Consider the following 20,018-nt stretch of genomic DNA (forward strand, 5'->3'; position numbering starts at 1 on the left):
AGCCAGAGAGAGACGTCCCCATCCCAGTCTGGTAACCACTTCTACTATCATGTCAAAGATGCATTCTGATCAGAAAACACACACGACAGCCAGAGAGAGACGTCCCCATCCCAGTCTGGTAACCACTTCTCCATCATGTCAAAGATGCATTCTGATCAGAAAACACACACGACAGCCAGAGAGAGACGTCCCCATCCCAGTCTGGTAACCACTTCTCCATCATGTCAAAGATGCATTCTGATCAGAAAACACACACGACAGCCAGAGAGAGACGTCCCCATCCCAGTCTGGTAACCACTTCTACTATCATGTCAAAGATGCATTCTGATCAGGAAAACACACACGACAGCCAGAGAGAGACGTCCCCATCCCAGTCTGGTAACCACTTCTACTATCATGTCAAAGATGCATTCTGATCAGGAAAACACACACGACAGCCAGAGAGAGATGTCCCCATCCCAGTCTGGTAACCACTTCTCCATCATGTCAAAGATGCATTCTGATCAGGAAAACACACACGACAGCCAGAGAGAGATGTCCCCATCCCAGTCTGGTAACCACTTCTACTATCATGTCAAAGATACATTCTGATCAGGAAAACACACACGACAGCCAGAGAGAGATGTCCCCACCCCAGTCTGGTAACCACTTCTACTATCATGTCAAAGATGCAGAGGCCGAAAAACTAATGTCATCCAAGTTGCATAAGGCACTACAGCTGCTCATCATTCCACCTCTACAGCAATATTGGATTGCCTCAGGAGGTCCCTGAAGACCATCAAGGACACAAACCACCCCCACATGTGAACCACATGTTCTCCCTGTTACCCTCAGGGAGGAGATACACTGTCCCAAAAGCACGCACAAATCGCTTGAGGGACAGTTTCTTCCCGCAGGCCACGAGACTCCTTAACATACACAAATAAACTCCCAACAATCATGTAGTAGCTGTACTGCAGCTGCTACCATTACGTATGTTTAATTCTAATTAGGTCTATGCTATTTGCACCTGTGCAAACAGAATGTTTAATTATTAAACATTATTATAATTATGTTTAAATTATGTCTATACTATTTGCACCTATGTGCAGTGAATATGTCACTGTTTTTTGGCTTGTTTTATTGCTTGTTGTGTCTCTTGTTGTTTTTGCACTCATATGCCCTGCTATTTTGCACTATGTTGTAACGGAGTCTACAGCACAAGAATTTCACACGTGATACTTGTACTACGGACTGGAGTGACAATACAAATCTTGAATCTTGGATTGGCTATAAGGGCATGAGGGAGGGGTGAGAAAAGGAATTGACACTGGGAAGCTGTTTCATGACTCTTATATCAGGGGCTCAGGGGCTCCTGGCCTTTCAACAGACTGTCCTTGACTGAGCGTCTCCGAGGTGCTCTTTTAAGAGAGGCATTAAATAGACCAATGGCCACAGGCAGGAATGATTTCCTGTGCCTCTCCGTATTGCATCTAGGTGGAATCAGTCTCTCACTGAACGTACTCCTGTGTTTGACTAGCACGCCGTGGAGTGGGTGTGAGTCGTTGCTCATGATGGAGCGTAGCCTGGACAACGTTCTCTTCTCTGACACCGCAGTCAGAGAGCCCAGATCCAGCCCCACAATGTCCCTGGCCTTACGGATCAGTTTGTTGAGTCTGTTGGCGTCCGCTGCCTTCAGCCTGCTGCCCCAGCACACAATAGCATACAGTGCTTCCCCACCTGGTTCTACAAGTCCTGGATCTCCCGCTGATGTTTCTCATCCTTGATTTTGGAGATGAGCTCTTGGGTCAGCATCCACTCCTTCGCCCCCTGCTCACTGCAGAGGTCAAAGTAGTGGATTCTCTCCTCCTTCAGGCGTGTTGTCAACCTAAAAGAGACAGGCGAGCAGTGAAACTGTGGGTCAGGCAATTTATACATGAATGAATAAAAACAGCTTCATCAGAAGTCCTGTCGTTTTTTCTGAGTCACAAATGAGAAATGGTCTCTTGTCGTACAACCAGCACTCATGAAAAGAAATGAAAAAAGAAGAGAGACTCACATTCCCTTCAAGTGTTTTGAGTCCTTAGGTGCTTACCTGTTGATCTCTAGCTCCTGTTCCTCACGCTGTCCTTTCAGCTTCTCCAGACTGCGTTTCAACTGGATGTTCTCAGTCTGTATAGATAGATGGTTACAGAGTGAGATGAGAAACAGTAAATGTACAGTATGAAATAGGCCACGCCCATCACGGGGGAAAAGCACAGTTCATTTCCACACACCAGTGTCATTTTCCTTGAATTAAACATAGCTAAAAGCTGTTGTGTGGTGGGCTGCGCAGACAACAAATGTAAAAAAAAATCGCCAGTTAACATTTTTTTGTACTCCCAAGGAAAACAAGGAAGCCATTGAGAATTGGCAAGAAGAAAAATGTGGATGTTGCTGTCAATGAAGTAAGTTGGAGTGTTCATCTTCCGCATATACGATATTTTTGTGCAACACCCGACCATGCACGCGACATAGGAGGAATGCCAGGATTGGAGGGGAGATTGTGTTTTCCCCCGTTTTGGGCGTGGTTTCTGAATGATGGCACGCTCCGCAGTGTCTCTATGGGGGGGAGGTAGGTGGAGTTTAACAGTTTATGAAAACTCATTCAAATTCATGTGTGCTTCTTCATGCTCTACCTTGCTGTTCCAGCTGCTTGGTCAGCACGGCCACATCCTGCTCCATCCGCCAGTTGCTGCAGGCATCGGTCATGAGCAGAAGGTCATGGAGAGGAGACCAGCTGCCACTGGAATGAAGGCAAATTAAAGTATTACATTTTAATGCCAAATATTGTTCCAACTGTAGGGCTGTCCCAAATACTAATTTACCTCTGGATTCAAATGCTAGCCCTACATTACGCCCTTTGAAGACATTTGATAAATCACACAAGCTTTCAGATCAAGTCCAGAATTATACCTGGTTGAAGGAGAAGGCACTGTTTCACAGAACCATGTCGCTGGGCGGTGGGCTGGGAGCTCTGGCTTGTTTGTTAACTGTAAAAAGATTGAAACAAAGTCATGACATTTAGTCTAAAGACAGGTAGGTAATTTTTTATTTATTTATTTCAGGGACAGTGCAACATTAATGAACATTTCCATGTAAATGTGCCGGATTATAGCCTTAGCTAATTTCCATCCGTAGTCCCTCGACAGGTGAGGTACAAAAAAGTTTAAAAAGAAGAAATAGAAAAATTAGTGCATACATAGGGCAACTGACAGGGGTGCAATGTAGGTGACACATACATACACATAGGGTAAAAAGGAGAGGAGACATACATATACATGAAGGAGGCATTTAACTTTGCAATTCAAGTGGGCACATACAGACCTTCAATTCCGGTATGTAATACAAATAAAACAAAAACAGGAAACATTAGGGACATTGACCAAGGTAGACATAGGACTTACAAGGATATATATATACAAAAACAACACATGAAACAAAAGGGTTTAGATATGGTCGCAGTTTTGATTTGATCTGAGCCATGACTTTAACAGCCCCTTAAAGGTGTGAAAACTGCTACTCTCTCTGACTGACATTGGTAGGCTATTCCACAGTTTGCTACCCCTGTAGGACAAAACATTTTGTCCGACAGAGGACCGTCTCAGAGGTAGTTCACAGTCACCTCTCGACGAGCTTCGCGTGGTGTTCTGGGTAGCTCTCCGTTTGATAAAGCATTCTAAAGGAGGTGGTGCTAGCCCATGAAGGATTTTATAAATCATACAGGCAATTTTACATTTTTTATAATTGTCAAAGCTGAGGAGCTTGTACTTTAGAAGTATATTGCAATGATGGTAAGATAGGTTTCTTATCTAAAATTTGCAGGGCCTTTTTATATAGAGACTCGACGGGCTTCAAGGTGGTTACTCCTGTGAAGGACCAGTGAGGCAGTATGTAGTATGTAGTATATGTGCAAAAATCATTGAATGGAGAAAGGTTAGAGCCGCACTGTCAGTCAGAGATGCTCTAATCTGCCTAAAATTGCAGAGATTGAATTTTAGAGTGTTCGATACCTTTTTTATATGACTCTTGAAAGAGAGTCATATAATAATAGCTCGTAAAATAACAGGTTAGTGATGTGAGTGACCCACTTACCCAGCTGTGAAGTGACTTCAGGCCCATGGCCACGTTAATTAGCATGGCTGCCATTTTCCAGTTGAACTGATGAGTTGTAGGAGTTCACTTGTTGGTTTGCAACCTGGCAATGTAAAAAAATATTTAATTATAATTAATGTGAAAATCAACTTTTCTCCATCAGATATAGATCAACACATAAGCACAGTGAAACTATAAAAGGCACTTATAGGAACATGTCCACATATATGTGAGTCACAGCACTAAAACCAGGGTTAGTCAGCAGCATGATAATCGCATTCTGAGAAACATTCAGTCAACAAATGAACTACGGTAACTACATCAGATTTCTCAAGACAGCCTGACACGCCCACACAGTCCGCGGGAGAAAATACACTCTAAAAACTAATTGATTCTCATGACTTTTGCCATGACTGTCAAACCTAAATTTATATACTTTGCGACGTTCATCATCGTTCAAATTTGGCTGGTGGCTTATTAACATAGGGTCCTGTGATGTGATGAACTCAAAATGCTAAATAATAAAGAAATATTTCTGGTTTCCAGGGACTTTAAATATCAACAACTAGCCAACAGATATTATTAAAGCTGGTGGGCTTCATGGAAAGAGTGTGACTCGGTTGACCGTTATATCAAACTGGTAATTCAGTGTCGTTTTATTGCCACACAACTAACGTTATTAGCTCACAACTAACAACTATGTTCCAGGTCATCTCAAAAACAATGCAACGGACACAGCGTAGCGTTACATTAGGCCTTGGCCACACTGATCCGTGGTGTCTGTCCGTGTGCGTTCATTTCTCTGTTCACTTCCATTCATTTTCAATGACAGCTGTCCGACTGTCCGTGGAGTACTCAGAAGCGTACGTATCCAGAAGATTTGCATACGTTTTGATGGACAGAAAGTTGAAGAGGGATGAACTTTTTCTGGATAGACGTATCGGATGGTCGGATGGTCGGATAGTCACTGTCCGTTTAGCCAATCAGAGTCGAGGTCTCGAGAGGAGGCGTTCCGAGATTTGTTTCAACTTTTCAAAGAAGATGCCGGCCGAGGCGGTGAAGGAGGCTATAATTAATGCTGTGTACACCATCCCGCTGTTGTCCAACGTGCCACATTGCTCTTAAAGGGCTCGCGCCGCATTAACTACAGTAATAATCACATGGGGGGAAAAAACACATTTTCACATGAGTGGGGCACGCGCAAATACCACCGTGACGTCACGATGTACCAAATCGCCCATTCATTTGAGGGCACAAAAAAAAGCAGGTTTGAACCCATAGAGGGAACTTATGCTGCTGAAATGATAGGGGTTTGTACAATTTTAACAGATTGGTCACAGATGTGGAGATTTTGACCAGAATCCTTCACATACCACCCCAAAAGCCATATATATTGGTTAAAAGCTGAAAAAGGTGTTTGGGGGTTTAGTCCTGCTTTAACTATACTTACTAGTTTCAACTACATTTGCTGGGCAGTCATTATTGGTGTCTACAAAAACAACATTTTGATTGAGTTAAAGGCTACAATGTAACAATGAGAACAATTAGACTACCATAACCTGAACATTACTGAATTTAGTTCATTGATACACAAATTTCAAACCAACTCACTAAGTTAATTTGAACCCAAGTAGCTGCCAAAATAATGGAAGCATTCAAGTAATTGAGGGATGCATTATTATAGAAAGCAGGCTAAATTGGCACCCCCCAATGGGGGGAAAATCGACAGGATGTTTTATTTTATTATTCTCGTGAATTCCTGCCCAGCTTGATCTGCTCTGTGCTGCTTGACGTGACTCTTGAGAGAAGCTAAAATACACAGGCTGATTTGTGGAGCAGAGCGGAGAGCCGCTTCGGGGACGCCTCTGGTGGACACAAGTATTCACTAGACAGGCTACGTCCGCCTCATCTCGCCGTCGTAATGCAACGTTTCCTGGTGGAATCTCAATCTGCCCGGCTGCCCGGCAGAGACTTTAGTCCCAAAAGAGAAAAAAAACTTGAATGGATTTGCATCAAAGGAGATTTAGAAGTGAGTAGACGCAAATCCGTCTGAAGAATAAGTAAGTAGACGCGTCTACCTGCGTTTAACCAGACCGTTTAACGTCTCACATTCAAAGCACTTCATACTCCCAGAGCTGGCGTAAGCCATATAAAAACCCTCTGGCTTTACCCAAAATTAAAACGTCCAGAGTTTGTGTCTTTGAAAACAAACTGCTAAAGCTGCGTTCACACCGACCTATTAAAATTTTTCGCTGGCATCGAGTTTACATACAAAGTCAATGCAAACGAGCGATTGAGCGTATATTCGCCCGGGAGAAAAATCGCTGGGCGTCCGAGCGACAGAGACAGAACGATAGGGCGAAAATACGCCCGAGATGAAATATCCCAACTCGAGCGAAATTACGCTGGCATCAGTCGCTCGCTGTTCAACGCTGATTGGCTGCCGTGTGAGAGTGAGTCAAGGATCACACTGGCTTGGAACAAACCGCTGGTTTATTGTGTGGCAACAAACTGCATTGACAGCTGATTGACAGGCTGACAGCTGACATGAAGTGAAGTCTGTACTACCGGTATAGAGCTCGCATTAGGAGCACGCTGATAGGCTTAGCTTGTAAACAACTACGGTGGCTCGGCCTCGTAGTGGACAAACATCATGACATTGCGTAACGTTATAGCCCCCACATGTCCGTCAATTATTGTGCCTGTTGACGAGCGATTTAAACAGAGCGACAGAGCGATTCCAAAGGGTTGAATCGAGCGACAGAGAGAAAAATAAATATCTCGGTGTGAACACAGCTTAACCAAGGCCAAGACAATAAGCACGTTTCCTTCACAACAACTGGTCAGGTGGCACAATTTCATCTGTTTTCCTCTAGGAGGCAGCCAAACTTCATTTGTCTGAAACATCAAAGCGCTATAATGAAGAAAATGTGAGTTAAGGTTAAGTTCTGGTCCCACACCGGCCCGCCCAGTTGTTTAGTGGTGGAAAAAGCTGAGTTGACTTTCTAGCGGTCTGCAGAGGGAGTGTGTTTTACCCGCATTTCTTCTTCTGGGTGTGTCTTGCTTTGATGAGGGCCAGGATGGCTGCTTCATCATAGTGGTGGTTGCACTTCTTATTCTTCATGGGATTCACCATATCCACCTTGAGAAGCATAATAATGCAATTAGTAAGATAGAACCTAACGAGTGGTTGTCGACTCAACATGGGGTCTGGGGACCATCAGGGGGTCCCCAGTAAGCTGGTGATTTGTTAAAGTTAAACATTTCATTGACAGGGTGGGTCTGGGTAGTGTAGAGGTATAATAAGCACTCGCCTACCACCACGGAGACCCGGGTTCAATTCCCGGGCAGCGGTATTTTCGGCGTGCTCAAGACGTTCCTACAGACACAATTGCCCGTGTCTATCGGTGGGAAGCCAGCGGCGTATGAGTCCTGGTCGCTGCACTAGCACCTCCTCTGGTCAGTTGGGGCGCCTGTTCGGGGGGGAGGGGAACAAGCTAGTTCACACGACTTCATCATCTGTCAATAATGCCCCGACCCACCTCATCAGGTAGGACTATGTGAACATGAGTGAAAAGACGAGGGTAGTAAACATTATCCAGCTGTTTGGGTGTGTTATCGTCAAAAACCCAGTCTAGCATCATCTCTGTTGAAATTTTACTTCCAGGCAGGGGGGGGATATTTAGTGATTTGGGGGCAAGTGCAGCAGACAGATAGTGTCTTGCTTTATTTGTATTTTGCTTTCCCTAGCTGAATGTTGGTATTGGCAGTGGTAGGAGATTTAAATTCTTATATAATGCTGGATATTTAAATTAATAATAAAAACGCACCCATTAAGATTTTGCACCTTTTTTTCTTTCTCCAACTCTCTTTCTTATAGTATATAAATAATCTGATGCAAAAAACAATCGGGACACCCTCCACGTGAACATGCAAAACGGAGGGTTAAGGGCCAAGGGGTGACTTATCATTATGAGAACATGAAGTAGCTATGTAACGAACCTCCCGTGCTGCCGACAGCCTGCTCTGTTTGCTGTCCGAGTGTCCGTCACATAGATAACATCTCCCGCTTTATCTCCCGCTGCTGTTTGTAATCGATATATGGCCTTATTCCATACAAGCAGCAATTTAATTGAATCGTCCATAATCTTGAAATCAGATCATATCTCTATGCTAAGATAGGCTGCTACGCTACAAAACACAACAGACGGAGTGAACTCTGACCTGCCCCGGGTGTGCTTCATGAGAAGAAGCGAGAAGCGCTTCTGTTTGGTAACAGAATAAGAAGAGAAAACCACAGAAGAAGAACATAAGCACATCTGAGGTTCATTACATAGCTAATTCATGTTCCCATAATTATATAACAACCAACTGCGAGGTGACAGAAAATATGTTATTTACAGTGTGAACGACATATGCCCCATTTACGCCTGTTTTAGCCAGTTCCAGGACTCTACTTGGATCTGAATATCTTCTAGGGAGATCAGAATGAAACCAAAGTTATTTGGGCGAGTAAAACATATTTTAAGCTGGAAATAAGGTCTGGGGTGTAAAAAACAGGAATTCTCCTTTAAGAATGAACAATAGAGCGACTTGTCAGTGGGACGACAAAGACGGGAGGACGTTCACCCAAGCCTTAAGTGGGGGGTTGAGTCAGTCAGGGGGTGAGTTCCTCCATGGCTCCTCCTCGCAGGGCGCTGGACATGGCCCTACTGCGGGCCAGCCTGGAGTTGGAGGGAGGAGAGAGCCTCATGGAGCAGACCAGGGCTCCCACCTCCTCCTGCTTCTCGTCGTGCTGGAGCCTCATGGAGCAGACCAGGGCTTCCACCTCCTCCTGCTGCTCCTCGTGCTGGGACAGCTGCCGGTTGAAGGCGATAGCGTGCGCAGCGAACTGGGTCAAGTCTTTGGTGCTGCTGTTCCTGTCAGGAGAGAGAAGGGAGAAGAGCATCTGTAAGATCATGGATGCCTGTCTTTAACTAACTCTTCTGGTCCGAAAACGCCTACTGTCCGTTTGGAGTATGAAGACAAACAGTTTTGGGGACTCCAGAACGGGAGAACTCTCTCTCACACACACACACACACACACACACACACACACACACACGGTTTAATGCTCTCATTTAGGACACTTCATGCCCAAAAGAACATGTGGGGCCAAGTAAAAGTTAGCTTTCCTGCTCAGGACTAGACAGGAAGTGGTGCGATTTTGCTGCGTCAAGTTACCTACTGTAGGAGTTAACCAGGGTGAGACAGGAAGTAGAGCGATTTTGCCTTCAGAGTAAAAGCTTAGATTGTGAAACTTTTTTTCAGATTTCCCCTCCATTTGTACTTGGCCAATTTCCCCCTGCTGCCCAGGGTCACTGCTCCACCCTCTGCCAATCTGGGGAGAGCCGTAGACTAGCTCCATGCTTCCTCCAAGACATGCCAGCCGCTTCAGGACACATACCCTTAATCTGGCTTCCCACCCGCAGACCCATTGCCCGACACCCGACGGTAACCCGGGGGCGCGAACCTGCGACCCTCATGTTGGTAGGCAGGGAATCTACCGCTACACTACCCGGACGGCCTAGATTGTGAAACTTTTGAGAAAAGTTGGAAAATAAAGCTGGGCTGTGCAGAGCAACAGAAAAGGTTTGAGAGGTATAAAAGTATAATGTAATAGTATAAACGCACCACACATTGTCCAGTCTTCAGAAAGTAATACAATTATTTATGTATTATGTATTAATTAATTTAATTTAATTAATTAAAATGTATTTATCAATGTCCTTTGTTGCTCTGTAAAGCACTTTGCACAAGCACTGACAATTGTTTAAAGGGCTTTAGAGATGAATTTGACAGTTTTCAAAGCTATCTGCTTTTACCTTTGGAGAAAATGAGGAGTTGGAAGATCTCTCTCTGGAGCATTCTGGGGAAATGAAAACACCAGCATGGGTTCTTCATGTACACTTTAACTTTTAAATAACCACAAAATAAAGACTGTGAAATAAACTCCTAATTGTATTACTAATAAATGCCACTGGATGAATTAGAGTACCAGTAGTCATGTGTAAATACAAGTTTAGAAGACACCTACCCCCTGCACCCAGGGGTGCTGGAGGACCTGAGCAGCACTGAGACGCAGAGTGGCATCCCGGACCAGCAGCTTGGATATGAGGTCTTTGGCTCCCTCTGAGATGTGAGCCCAGTCCTTGTCTGGAAACTCATACTTGGCCCTCCTGGATGCTCTCAAACAGGTGACTCTGAGGAGAGATAATATCCCAGAAAATTGGTTAAAGCCCCAATCAGTAAGATTTTTGACATTTTTTACTGAAATATAACAGCTTTTTATTCACAGGACATGGTAGATTGACTTTTAATAGGGAGACCCTCGTCTTTATTTATCCCACACTGCCCTCCATTGGCCAGCACTGGGACTAAGCAGTTTGTCTGTCACGTCCCGTAGCAAGAAAAAAGAAAAAAGAGAAGCATGCGCTGTACAGCGGAAGCGCTGTGCTCATGAAAACGAGGAAGTAACTCGATTCGGATTTGCTACGAAAATGATGTTTCACCCGATGTCACAACATGTACATAGAGCTTTCTGGCGCTGTGTTTTGTTGACTTTGAACAGCGATATCGTTATCGATACTAATGCACGCAGAGGGCGCAGTTGGAAACTTACTGAATGGGGCTTTAATATTGTTCATATATCACAGTTTCGTAGTGTTACAGTCATCCCCCTTTCGCATGTAGATATGATCAATATTTATGTCTATTTGTTGTGGCTGTTCATCTTTTGATCTGCTCTGCTCATTTAGAAGGATATAGAGGCACCCTTTATACCTCTATATCACCTCTTTGTCCGTATGGTGCCTTTTTGTCCATACGGGGCTGCCATAGGCGTACTTAAAATGGCGTCTGCCTCGGCCCTCGAGAGGTCAGTCTGGTACGCACAACCACATCACCTGTGGACAGTTAATATTAGTGTCTGTCTCATTTTGCTTTGCTTTGTCACGTCTGTCCGGTCTCGTGTTTATGGGACGTCTTTGATCACGTGAGGACGGTCCTGGATCCCCTCACGTAGGATGCTTCTGGAGGCAGATAAATAGCTAATGCGGCTGTCGTCCACTCCGTCAGAAGTGTGTTGCCGTGGTTTTAACCTCGGGTCCTTTGCATTTACTATTTATCTTGAAAAAACTAAAAGAAAAAAACGAAAAATTTTGCTTAGTTTCCACAATATGGTTGTTGTTTTACATCCCTGCACTACACCACTTCAATCAAGATTTGCAGTACGCCCAGAAAAGATGTGAATCCACGAAATTTAGAGTGTTCTCCCGTTGAGTTACTGTTTAGAGAGGCTGATTATAGGGGCCCGCGCTACCGCAGCTGACCACTGCGAGGCGCATTCTGTTTCCAAAAATGGCCGGAGTTTCGTCTCTTTCCTTCCATGCTCTTTGTCACAGGTCTTCTTCTTCTTCTTCTTCTTTCAGATTTTCAGCAGTATAGTGTCAGACTTGGCGTCTTACTGCCCTCCGCAGGTGAAAGATATCAATTATGAAAAAATAAATAGTGTCCACCACCCCCCAATGTGCTCCAGTTAATAATATATTATTGTCCATACTGTCACTCAGACCCAGTTGTCCGGGTTTCCGCAAAAGCATCCCTCAGTATTTTATCGATCTCTGCTCCAGATACATCCACCACATTTAAGAACCTCTTAGCAGCGTCAAGCACCATCTCAATCCTCTCCGTCTTCCCACTCAAATTAGCAGCACAGTTTATAACCATGGCTATGAAAGCCAGGAATTGCTTCTTTTCCATGCAAATGACATTACTCTGGTTAGTTTGTCCCTTTTCCCTCTCCGGTTGTTTTTGCTCTGATTCTTTCTTTCTCTCCTCTGACATCTTAACTGCCTCTGCATATGATATTCCATTTTCCTCTCTAATCTTGCTCACTATTCTTTGCTCAACTCTTTTAGGGCACTGTGCTGACCCCACATGATGATTTCCGCCACAATGCAAGCACTTCACCTCATCTTTTCCTTTTCCTACCATACACCTTTTTCCATCACAATACTTGTCCCCACACCTCCCACAAATCGAACGTCCGCCACATAACCGGGGTGAAATTGGTTTTATATTCGATATTCGCCTGTTTTACCTCCAGGAGGCTTTGTGTTGTCGGGGAGGACGAAGACCCCCGTCTTCTCCTCATCCTGCGGGCTGCCTCCTCCGGCCAGGGGGAGTGTGTCTACGTCCGTCTCCGTGTCGGTGGATGTGGAGGGCACCAGCGTGATGCCTTGAGGGTTCATGTCGTGGAACCAGGCCATGATGTTGCCCAGCAGGTTAGCGTTGGCCGCCGCCGCCGAGGACGGGTCGCGGCTGTCGCATGCGGTCCAGTCTGTGGTGTCGCTGGAGGACGAGAAGAGGCCCGTGGATGAGTTGCTGCCGCCCGGGGCCACCGGGATGGGCACGGAGCCGCCGTAGCTCCGCCGGTGACTCTCCGAGTGCCGAGTGGAATGGAAGACTGGTACTGGCCTACAAAATAACTCTACAGCCGGAGGCAGAACTCGCCATCTTCGGCTGCTCGGAGTCCTCTCTGACACTCGGGACAACTGTTCCCAAAAGACTCATTCTGAAGGAATGGAAGTCCTCCTCTTCACCTTCTTTTCAGGTGTGGCTGATGGACATGATCTCTGTTATACAGATGGAGAAACTCAGGTCCCTGAGGGCCAACTCGCTTAAAAGCTTTTCAACTATTTGGGACCCGTTTTTGGCCGACTTTCTTTTTATTTTGCAATTTTCAAAACGTAAAACAGAAACAACACAAAAGGCTCAGACAGAGAAAGAAAAAACAAACATAGTTCACATTCCAATACTACAGCTTGGCACTACCAGCCACGTAAGGTCCCCATGTGCCTGCAAGGGATTTGCGTAGGATCCCACGCAAAGGGTCCATGAGAAGTCAGTTATGCGAGTCACGTACCGTTATTAACCTCATCCAAATAGGCCAGAAACGGGTCCCAGACAACCAAGAACTTCCCAAGAGAATTTGTCCTCAAAAACCGGAGCCTCTCCATACGTATAACCGAGATCGTGTCCGTCAGCCACAGCTGAAAAGAAGGTGTAGAGGGAGACTTCCACTCCCTCAGAATGAGTCTCTTGGCGACAGTCGTTCCCTGCGTCAGAGACTGTTGTATAGCCATAGGGAGCAGAGAGGATTCCGAGCAGCCGAAAATGGCGAGTTCCGCCTCCGGCTGAAGGGTTGTTGTTTTTGGCCGACTTTGACAAGGTTAACAATGAATAGTGACTGAGGCTAGAGGTGACAGATGGCTCGCACGTCTGGTTTCTCATGGACCCCTTTCGTGGGACCTCATGCACAATATCTATTACAAACACAATCACCTTATGCGGCTGGTAGCACCATGTTGTAATGTTGAACGCCGATGGTGTATTTTTTTCCTTTTTCTTTTCTTTCCTATGTCTGAGCATGTTTGTTTTGTTTGTGTTTTATTATTGTTCTCTAAAAATTTAAAATAAAACATTTAAAAAAAGTCTTATGGTATGGTACGGTTAGATTTCTTTCTCTTTTACCTTCTCCATGAAGATGATTTAACCAACTTTCAGGCAAAGAAAAATTAACAACACAGGTTTTCAGGTAACTACCGTTAAATAATGGCCTGGCCCCAACAGATGTTGCCCCCGTCCCAACATGCAACACGGCGTGATGTAACAAGTTTTATGAATGAGCCCATAGGTTTGCAAAACTTAACTTATCAGTTGAAGTTCTACATGATAGTTATATAATTTGAGTTTCAATGTTTTTAGCATGATAGTAGCATCCACATTGATGCCGAATGACCTCCGATGCAAGGAATAAGTAATTTTACTGCAAGCAAGGGTCTCACCTGAAACTGGTCTCCCGACCTCCAGGGAGAAAACTGGTCTCCTGACCTCCAGGGAGAGCATTACAGGAAGGTTGTGCATTAATTCACAGATCTCCTGGTAGCTAGATGAGCTCACCAGTTTATCTCCAATGGCCACAATCTCATCTCCAACTCCCAGTTTACCCATGGATTCCTGGAAGGATGAGGCCATAAATCAGGGACAAAACACAATTTTTCGTTGAGCAACAGTAGCACCAGTGATCAAGTTACCTTGTCTTACCTCGTCATTTCCTCAAATAACTTTAGCTGTCATGAACACATGAAGGACATACAATATTTTAAGAGCATCTATATACTATATGTTAGCTGACATTGGAATAACTTAAAGATGTAGCAGACTAGACATACCCTTTCTGCAGCCCCTCCAGGCCTTAGCCCAGTGATGATGACCTTAAGAGGGGATGACTTGATCTCCAGATCAAGGCCAAATGACTCATCCTCACTTCTCCTCAGGATCACCATGTCAATGGTGCAAACTCCTGCCAACTCATTGGCCTCCCCCTTGCTGCAGTGCTGGTGGGGTATCACCCAACCTGGAGTCCTGGGGATTGTTCCCCCAAACTGCAGGGCTTGGGATGGGGGCTGGGATGAGGCCAACACTGGAGAAGACTCATCAACTTTGGGCTTTAGTGGCTGGGGCAGGTTGGGTGCTTCGATGTTCATCATGCTTTTGACCCGTGTTACGGCTTTGTGTTCCAGTTTGGGGGAGCGTTTGGACTCCGTTTGTCCACCATCTCGATTTGCACAGGTATCCTTTTTAACGCCCAAATGACTAGACCCAGAACTCATGCTGGCTGTCACCCCTGCCTCATGGCCAAAGGGGCAGCGAATGGGCATGAAGGGTGACTCGGAACCTGAGTTTATGACGATACCCTCCTCAGATCCCAGGGAGCTACCATAGAGCGGTGTGGGCATGTCATTATTTCCATCCCTCTGCAAATCCCCACCATCTTGGCTATCTTGGTCTACATCCAAGGATGACATAGCAATTACAATCCCACAATCATTTTCCGGTAACTGGGATGACTGGGCATCACCGGAGGGAGCAGCCCTGGAATTCCTCGGCCGGCAGAAGGGCGGGGTCTTTCCAGTGTTGACAGGGTCCTGGTCGTCATCGCTGGGTTCATCCTCACAGCACATCACCTGTCGCTGGTGGAGAAGTGGGCTTCCAACTGAAGCGGGCCTTGAGCCAACACTGGGCTGGCACACTGCCTCCGCATGCTGCTTCACAGGGACAGGGGTCTTGCCATGTGTTGCACTGCACATATGGCCACCCTCCACTCCTTTCAAAGAGAAGGTGAATACTGACAATGAGATGCTGGTGATGGCTTTTCAGCTGGATTTACTTGAGATTTGTGCGAGAAAGATTTCATGCTTTCACAAAGGATTGAATCAAGCCAGGCTTTAACTTGACATTTACAGTCGTAGAGTGTACCATGTGGCTGTGGGGAGGGGTTGTGGTGAAGTGTACTATGTGGCTGTGGGGAGGGGTTGTGGTGGAGCGTACCGTGTGGCTGTGGGGAGGGGTTGTGGTGAAATGTACCATGTGGCTGTGGGGAGGGGTTGTGGTGAAGTGTACCGTGTGGCTGTGGGGAGGGGTTGTGGTGAAATGTACCGTGTGGCTGTGGGGAGGGGTTGTGGTGAAATGTACCATGTGGCTGTGGGGAGGGGTTGTGGTGAAGTGTACCGTGTGGCTGTGGGGAGGGGTTGTGGTGAAGTGTACCGTGTGGCTGTGGGGAGGGGTTGTGGTGAAGTGTACTATTTGGCTGTGGGGAGGGGTTGTGGTGAAATGTACCATGTGGCTGTGGGGAGGGGTTGTGGTGAAGTGTACCGTGTGGCTGTGGGGAGGGGTTGTGGTGAAATGTACCATGTGGCTGTGGGGAGGGGTTGTGGTGGAGCATACCGTGTGGCTGTGGGGAGGGGTTGTGGTGGAGCGTACCGTGTGGCTGTGGGGAAGAGTTGACCACTGAGGCACTGCAGCCCCTATGGTGGGGCATGTCATCACTGCTCAAGGCCATCAACATGGATTCAGACAGGGAGGAATGGCCGGCCACTTCCTGCGAAAAGTACTGAGCTAGCTCTGTTTCTGAGCTCAGTGAGCCCTGCTGCGGAGAGGGGGGCAAACCACAGAAGAAGAAAGACATGAAAAGGAGTAGAAGAAGAAGAGTCATTGTTTTCATTTTAACTTGCACCTATGAAGTTCTGATTTTGGCAATTCGTTTTAAAAATCTGTTTGAGCTTGACTTTAGTCCCAACGTATTTTTTGGCAGTGAACGGAGAGTACCATGTGACTGTTTCAATAGATTTAATTTCTGGCCAATGGTAGTAATGATTAGTCAGAGTGAGAGTGTTTGAATCATGGATAACAATGGGCGAAGGGCACTGTTCTCTTATTTATTTAGGATACTTTTTTTGCTGTATCCAATTACTTACTGCTAAGTTTTCCCATCACCAAAAGACAGAAACTTAGCAGGAGGTAAATACAATAATGAAAATCAAAGTTTAAAATAGCCACAAACAAACCAAATCAAATGATATCTAAAAGCAAGATGATGTATTGACTATATATATAAATACGTAACCAAACATAACAACAGAGACTGTACAGTATTGACTATATATATAAATAACATAACATAGACTGCATTGACTATAGAAATAAAATAACAGAGACTGTCTTGACTATATACTGTATACATAAATACTTACCCTACTGGCAGGCTCAAGGAACCTCTTCATGGTCCAGCTGAGAGCAGGGGAACCCTCTCCCTGCTTTGCCTTCACTGTTGGGGAGGGACTCTTGGAAGGGACTCCTGCAGATTCAGGCAATGTAAAACAAATCCTGATGAGTTTGATACCCAAAACTAAACAACAACCCTGAACTGACCTCTAGCATTCCATTAAATGTAAGTTGAACATTGCATTTCAGCAGCCAAAATAACCTATAAAAACATGATTGAGCAAGAGTAAATAAAAGAGTGAGACGAAGTAAAGACCTAAAGTGTGAGATGAGTGTCCGTCCTTGCTCATGTTGTCCCTGTGTGTGGATCGAGCTATAACATGGTCCATCTCCTGCTCTGATACCTGGGGAAAGACAAGTCAAACTCACACATACACTAACAAAAATACCTGGGGAAAGACAGGCCAAACTCACACATACACTAACAAAAATACCTGGGGAAAGACAGGCCAAACTCACACATACACTAACAAAAATACCTGGGGAAAGACAGGCCAAACTCACACATACACTAGCAAAAATACCTGGGGAAAGACAAGTCAAACTCATGCATACACTAACAAAAATACCTGGGGAAAGACAGGCCAAACTCACACATACACTAGCAAAAATACCTGGGGAAAGACAGGCCAAACTCACACATACACTAACAAAAATACCTGGGGAAAGACAGGCCAAACTCACACATACACTAACAAAAATACCTGGGGAAAGACAGGCCAAACTCACACATACACTAACAAAAATACCTGGGGAAAGACAGGCCAAACTCACACATACACTAACAAAAATATGTGGGGAAAGACAGGCCAAACTCACGCATACACTAACAAAAATACCTGGGGAAAGACAGGCCAAACTCACACATACACTAACAAAGATACCTGGGGAAAGACAGGCCAAACTCACACATACACTAACAAAAATACCTGGGGAAAGACAGGCCAAACTCACACATACACTAACAAAAATACCTGGGGAAAGACAGGCCAAACTCACACATACACTAACAAAAATACCTGGGGAAAGACAGGCCAAACTCACACATACACTAACAACAAGAACGACCGCAACGCGGACTTATGCCTCCGCCATTAGTTAATTCTTAAGTCCAAATCACCATTTGAGGCAAATTGGAAGAAATTCCCTCAAGGCACTCCTGAGATGTTGCGTTACAGAGCTTGGAAATTGGGTGTGTGAGGTCACAGTGACCTTGAACTTTGACCACCAAAATGTAATCAGTTCATCCTTGAGTCCAAGTGGACGTTTGAGGCAAATTCGAAGAAATTCCATCAAGACATTCCTGAGATATCGCATTGACAAGCTTGAAAATAGCATTCGAGAGGTCACAGTGACCTTGACCTTTGATAACCAAAATGGAATCAGTTCATCCTTGCGTCCAAGTCGATGTTTGAGCCAAATCAGAAGAAATTCTATCAAGCCGTTCTTGAGATATTGCGTTAACCAACTTGGGAATGGCGTTCGTGAGGTCACAGTGACCTTGAAGTTTGACCACCAAAATGTAATCAGTTCATCCTTGAGGCCAAGTTAATGTTTGAGGCAAATTTTATGAAATTCCGTCAAGGCATTCCTGAGATATGGCATTAACAAGCTTGAAAATGGCGTTGGAGAGGGCACAGTGACCTTGACCTTTGATCACCAAAATGTAATCCTTTCATCCTTGCGCCCAAGTCGATGTTTGAGCCAAATTGGCAGAAATTCCATCAAGCCGTTCTTGAGATAACGCTTTAACGAACTTGGGAATGGCATTCGTGAGGTCACAGTGACCTTGACCTTTGACCTTTGACCATGAAAATCTAATCAGTTCATCCTTGAGTCCAAGTCAATGTTTGAGGCAAATTTGATGAAACTCCGTCAAAACATTTCTGAGATGTTGCGCTAACAAGCTTGAAAATGGCGATCGAGAGGTCACAGTGACCTTGGCCTTTGACCTTTGACCACCAAAATCTAATCGGATCATCCTTCAGTCTAAGTCGATGTTTGAGGCAAATTTGATGAAATTCCATCAAGGTGTTCCTCAGATATCGCGTTTACTCATTGGCTGCCAGCCACTTCTGGAAAACGGATGCTCCCAGTGCCAGCCCTTTCAGAGCATTTTCAGTGATTTCTCAAGACCCACAGAATATTGTGTGATATTACTATGTAAACACCAAACACGCCCAAAGAACGATGAGACTCTCTTGTATCATCAGCAAAAAAAAGTTTATTGATATAATTTTCCGTTCTTTAGTTATCAGCAGTAGAAGATAGGTTGGTTTCACCAAAAACAGACGCTTCAAACTAGAAGCTGAGATAATGAGCCTTTTGTGAAATGAAGCATTTCAAGCACATCACTGACTCTGAAGCTAATATTTTCTGATGTAGTGACACCTCAAAAATAATTTCCTTCAATAAAACAGCGAAAACAAAGGAATTTTGATGGCAAAATAATATTTTTTAGCTGCAACCAGCAGCGCTGGCCCCTGCGTGCACAGACCCTACACCTTCTTGCTGGTCTTGATTTACTGCTGGTGGGCATCAGGTATTCTAGCTTGTGTTTGCCAATCTGTCCATCGAGCCTGCTGTCTGGGTGGGTGTTGTGTGGTGCCCTGCGTGCCCCACCCCCCTCGGCTGCAGGCTCCTCCTCCGTGGGAGTGTCTCTGGTGGCTCTGCTCGGGTCTCTGCTGCCTGCGTCAGGCGACGGATCTTTGCATGCTGGAGCTGGCAGAAACTCACTCCCACACTAACACACAGCCTGCATGCCGTTGCTGGCAGAGACTCATCCCCACACTGACACACAGCCTGCATGCTGGAGCTTGGAGAAACTCACCCCCGTGCGCTGCAGCGGGCGTCTGTTTTCGGATCCCTCCGCCGATGGAGGCAGAATGTGCGGGACTGCGGGTTGCGCGCGCGTACAAAGGTTATATAGAGCTTATGACGTCATAAGCTCCTGCATTTTAGCACCTCGCGCACTGCTCTCTTCAATGAGGAAGTATCTTGTAGAATCTTGTAGAAAAGTGTTGATTTTAAGGCTTTGGGTTGAAAGTAATGCATAATAATTTCGGAGGCACATAATTACTAACATAAGACCCTAAATAACATAGTTAGAACGTTTTTGTGGATTTTGGTTTCCAGGGACTTTAAACAAAAGTAAATAGCTTATTGATGGACGTTGGATGAGAAAAAGGTATTTCAACGAACAAAGCAGCAAACCTTGTATCAAAATACTCCTGATGTTA

General features: G+C 45.2%; 1 protein-coding gene across 1 annotated transcript in view; it reads right to left on the reverse strand.

Annotated features, from left to right (window-relative positions):
• Positions 1 to 1,797: 1,797 nt before the first annotated feature.
• LOC310796419 (PDZ domain-containing protein 2-like) overlaps positions 1,798 to 20,018 on the reverse strand; it is a gene marked incomplete at its 5' end in the record, with an annotated part of 145,538 nt that continues 127,317 nt past the window's right edge. Inside the window, 17 exons of the mRNA XM_083658606.1 lie at positions 1,798 to 1,867; positions 2,075 to 2,151; positions 2,658 to 2,764; positions 2,935 to 3,011; positions 4,114 to 4,216; positions 7,149 to 7,255; positions 8,743 to 9,032; positions 9,978 to 10,021; positions 10,190 to 10,355; positions 12,254 to 12,504; positions 14,001 to 14,172; positions 14,388 to 15,322; positions 15,979 to 16,144; positions 16,749 to 16,852; positions 17,036 to 17,123; positions 17,341 to 17,348; positions 19,610 to 19,674. Of these exons, the coding sequence (XP_083514732.1) occupies positions 12,401 to 12,504; positions 14,001 to 14,172; positions 14,388 to 15,322; positions 15,979 to 16,144; positions 16,749 to 16,852; positions 17,036 to 17,123; positions 17,341 to 17,348; positions 19,610 to 19,674 (1,642 nt within the window). The 3' untranslated portion in view covers positions 1,798 to 1,867; positions 2,075 to 2,151; positions 2,658 to 2,764; ... (5 more) ...; positions 10,190 to 10,355; positions 12,254 to 12,400. The remainder of the gene's footprint in view (positions 1,868 to 2,074; positions 2,152 to 2,657; positions 2,765 to 2,934; positions 3,012 to 4,113; positions 4,217 to 7,148; positions 7,256 to 8,742; positions 9,033 to 9,977; positions 10,022 to 10,189; positions 10,356 to 12,253; positions 12,505 to 14,000; positions 14,173 to 14,387; positions 15,323 to 15,978; positions 16,145 to 16,748; positions 16,853 to 17,035; positions 17,124 to 17,340; positions 17,349 to 19,609; positions 19,675 to 20,018) is intronic.

The sequence above is a fragment of the Poromitra crassiceps genome, assembly GCF_964638095.1.
Source record: "Poromitra crassiceps genome assembly, chromosome: 22".
NCBI lineage: Eukaryota > Metazoa > Chordata > Actinopteri > Beryciformes > Melamphaidae > Poromitra > Poromitra crassiceps.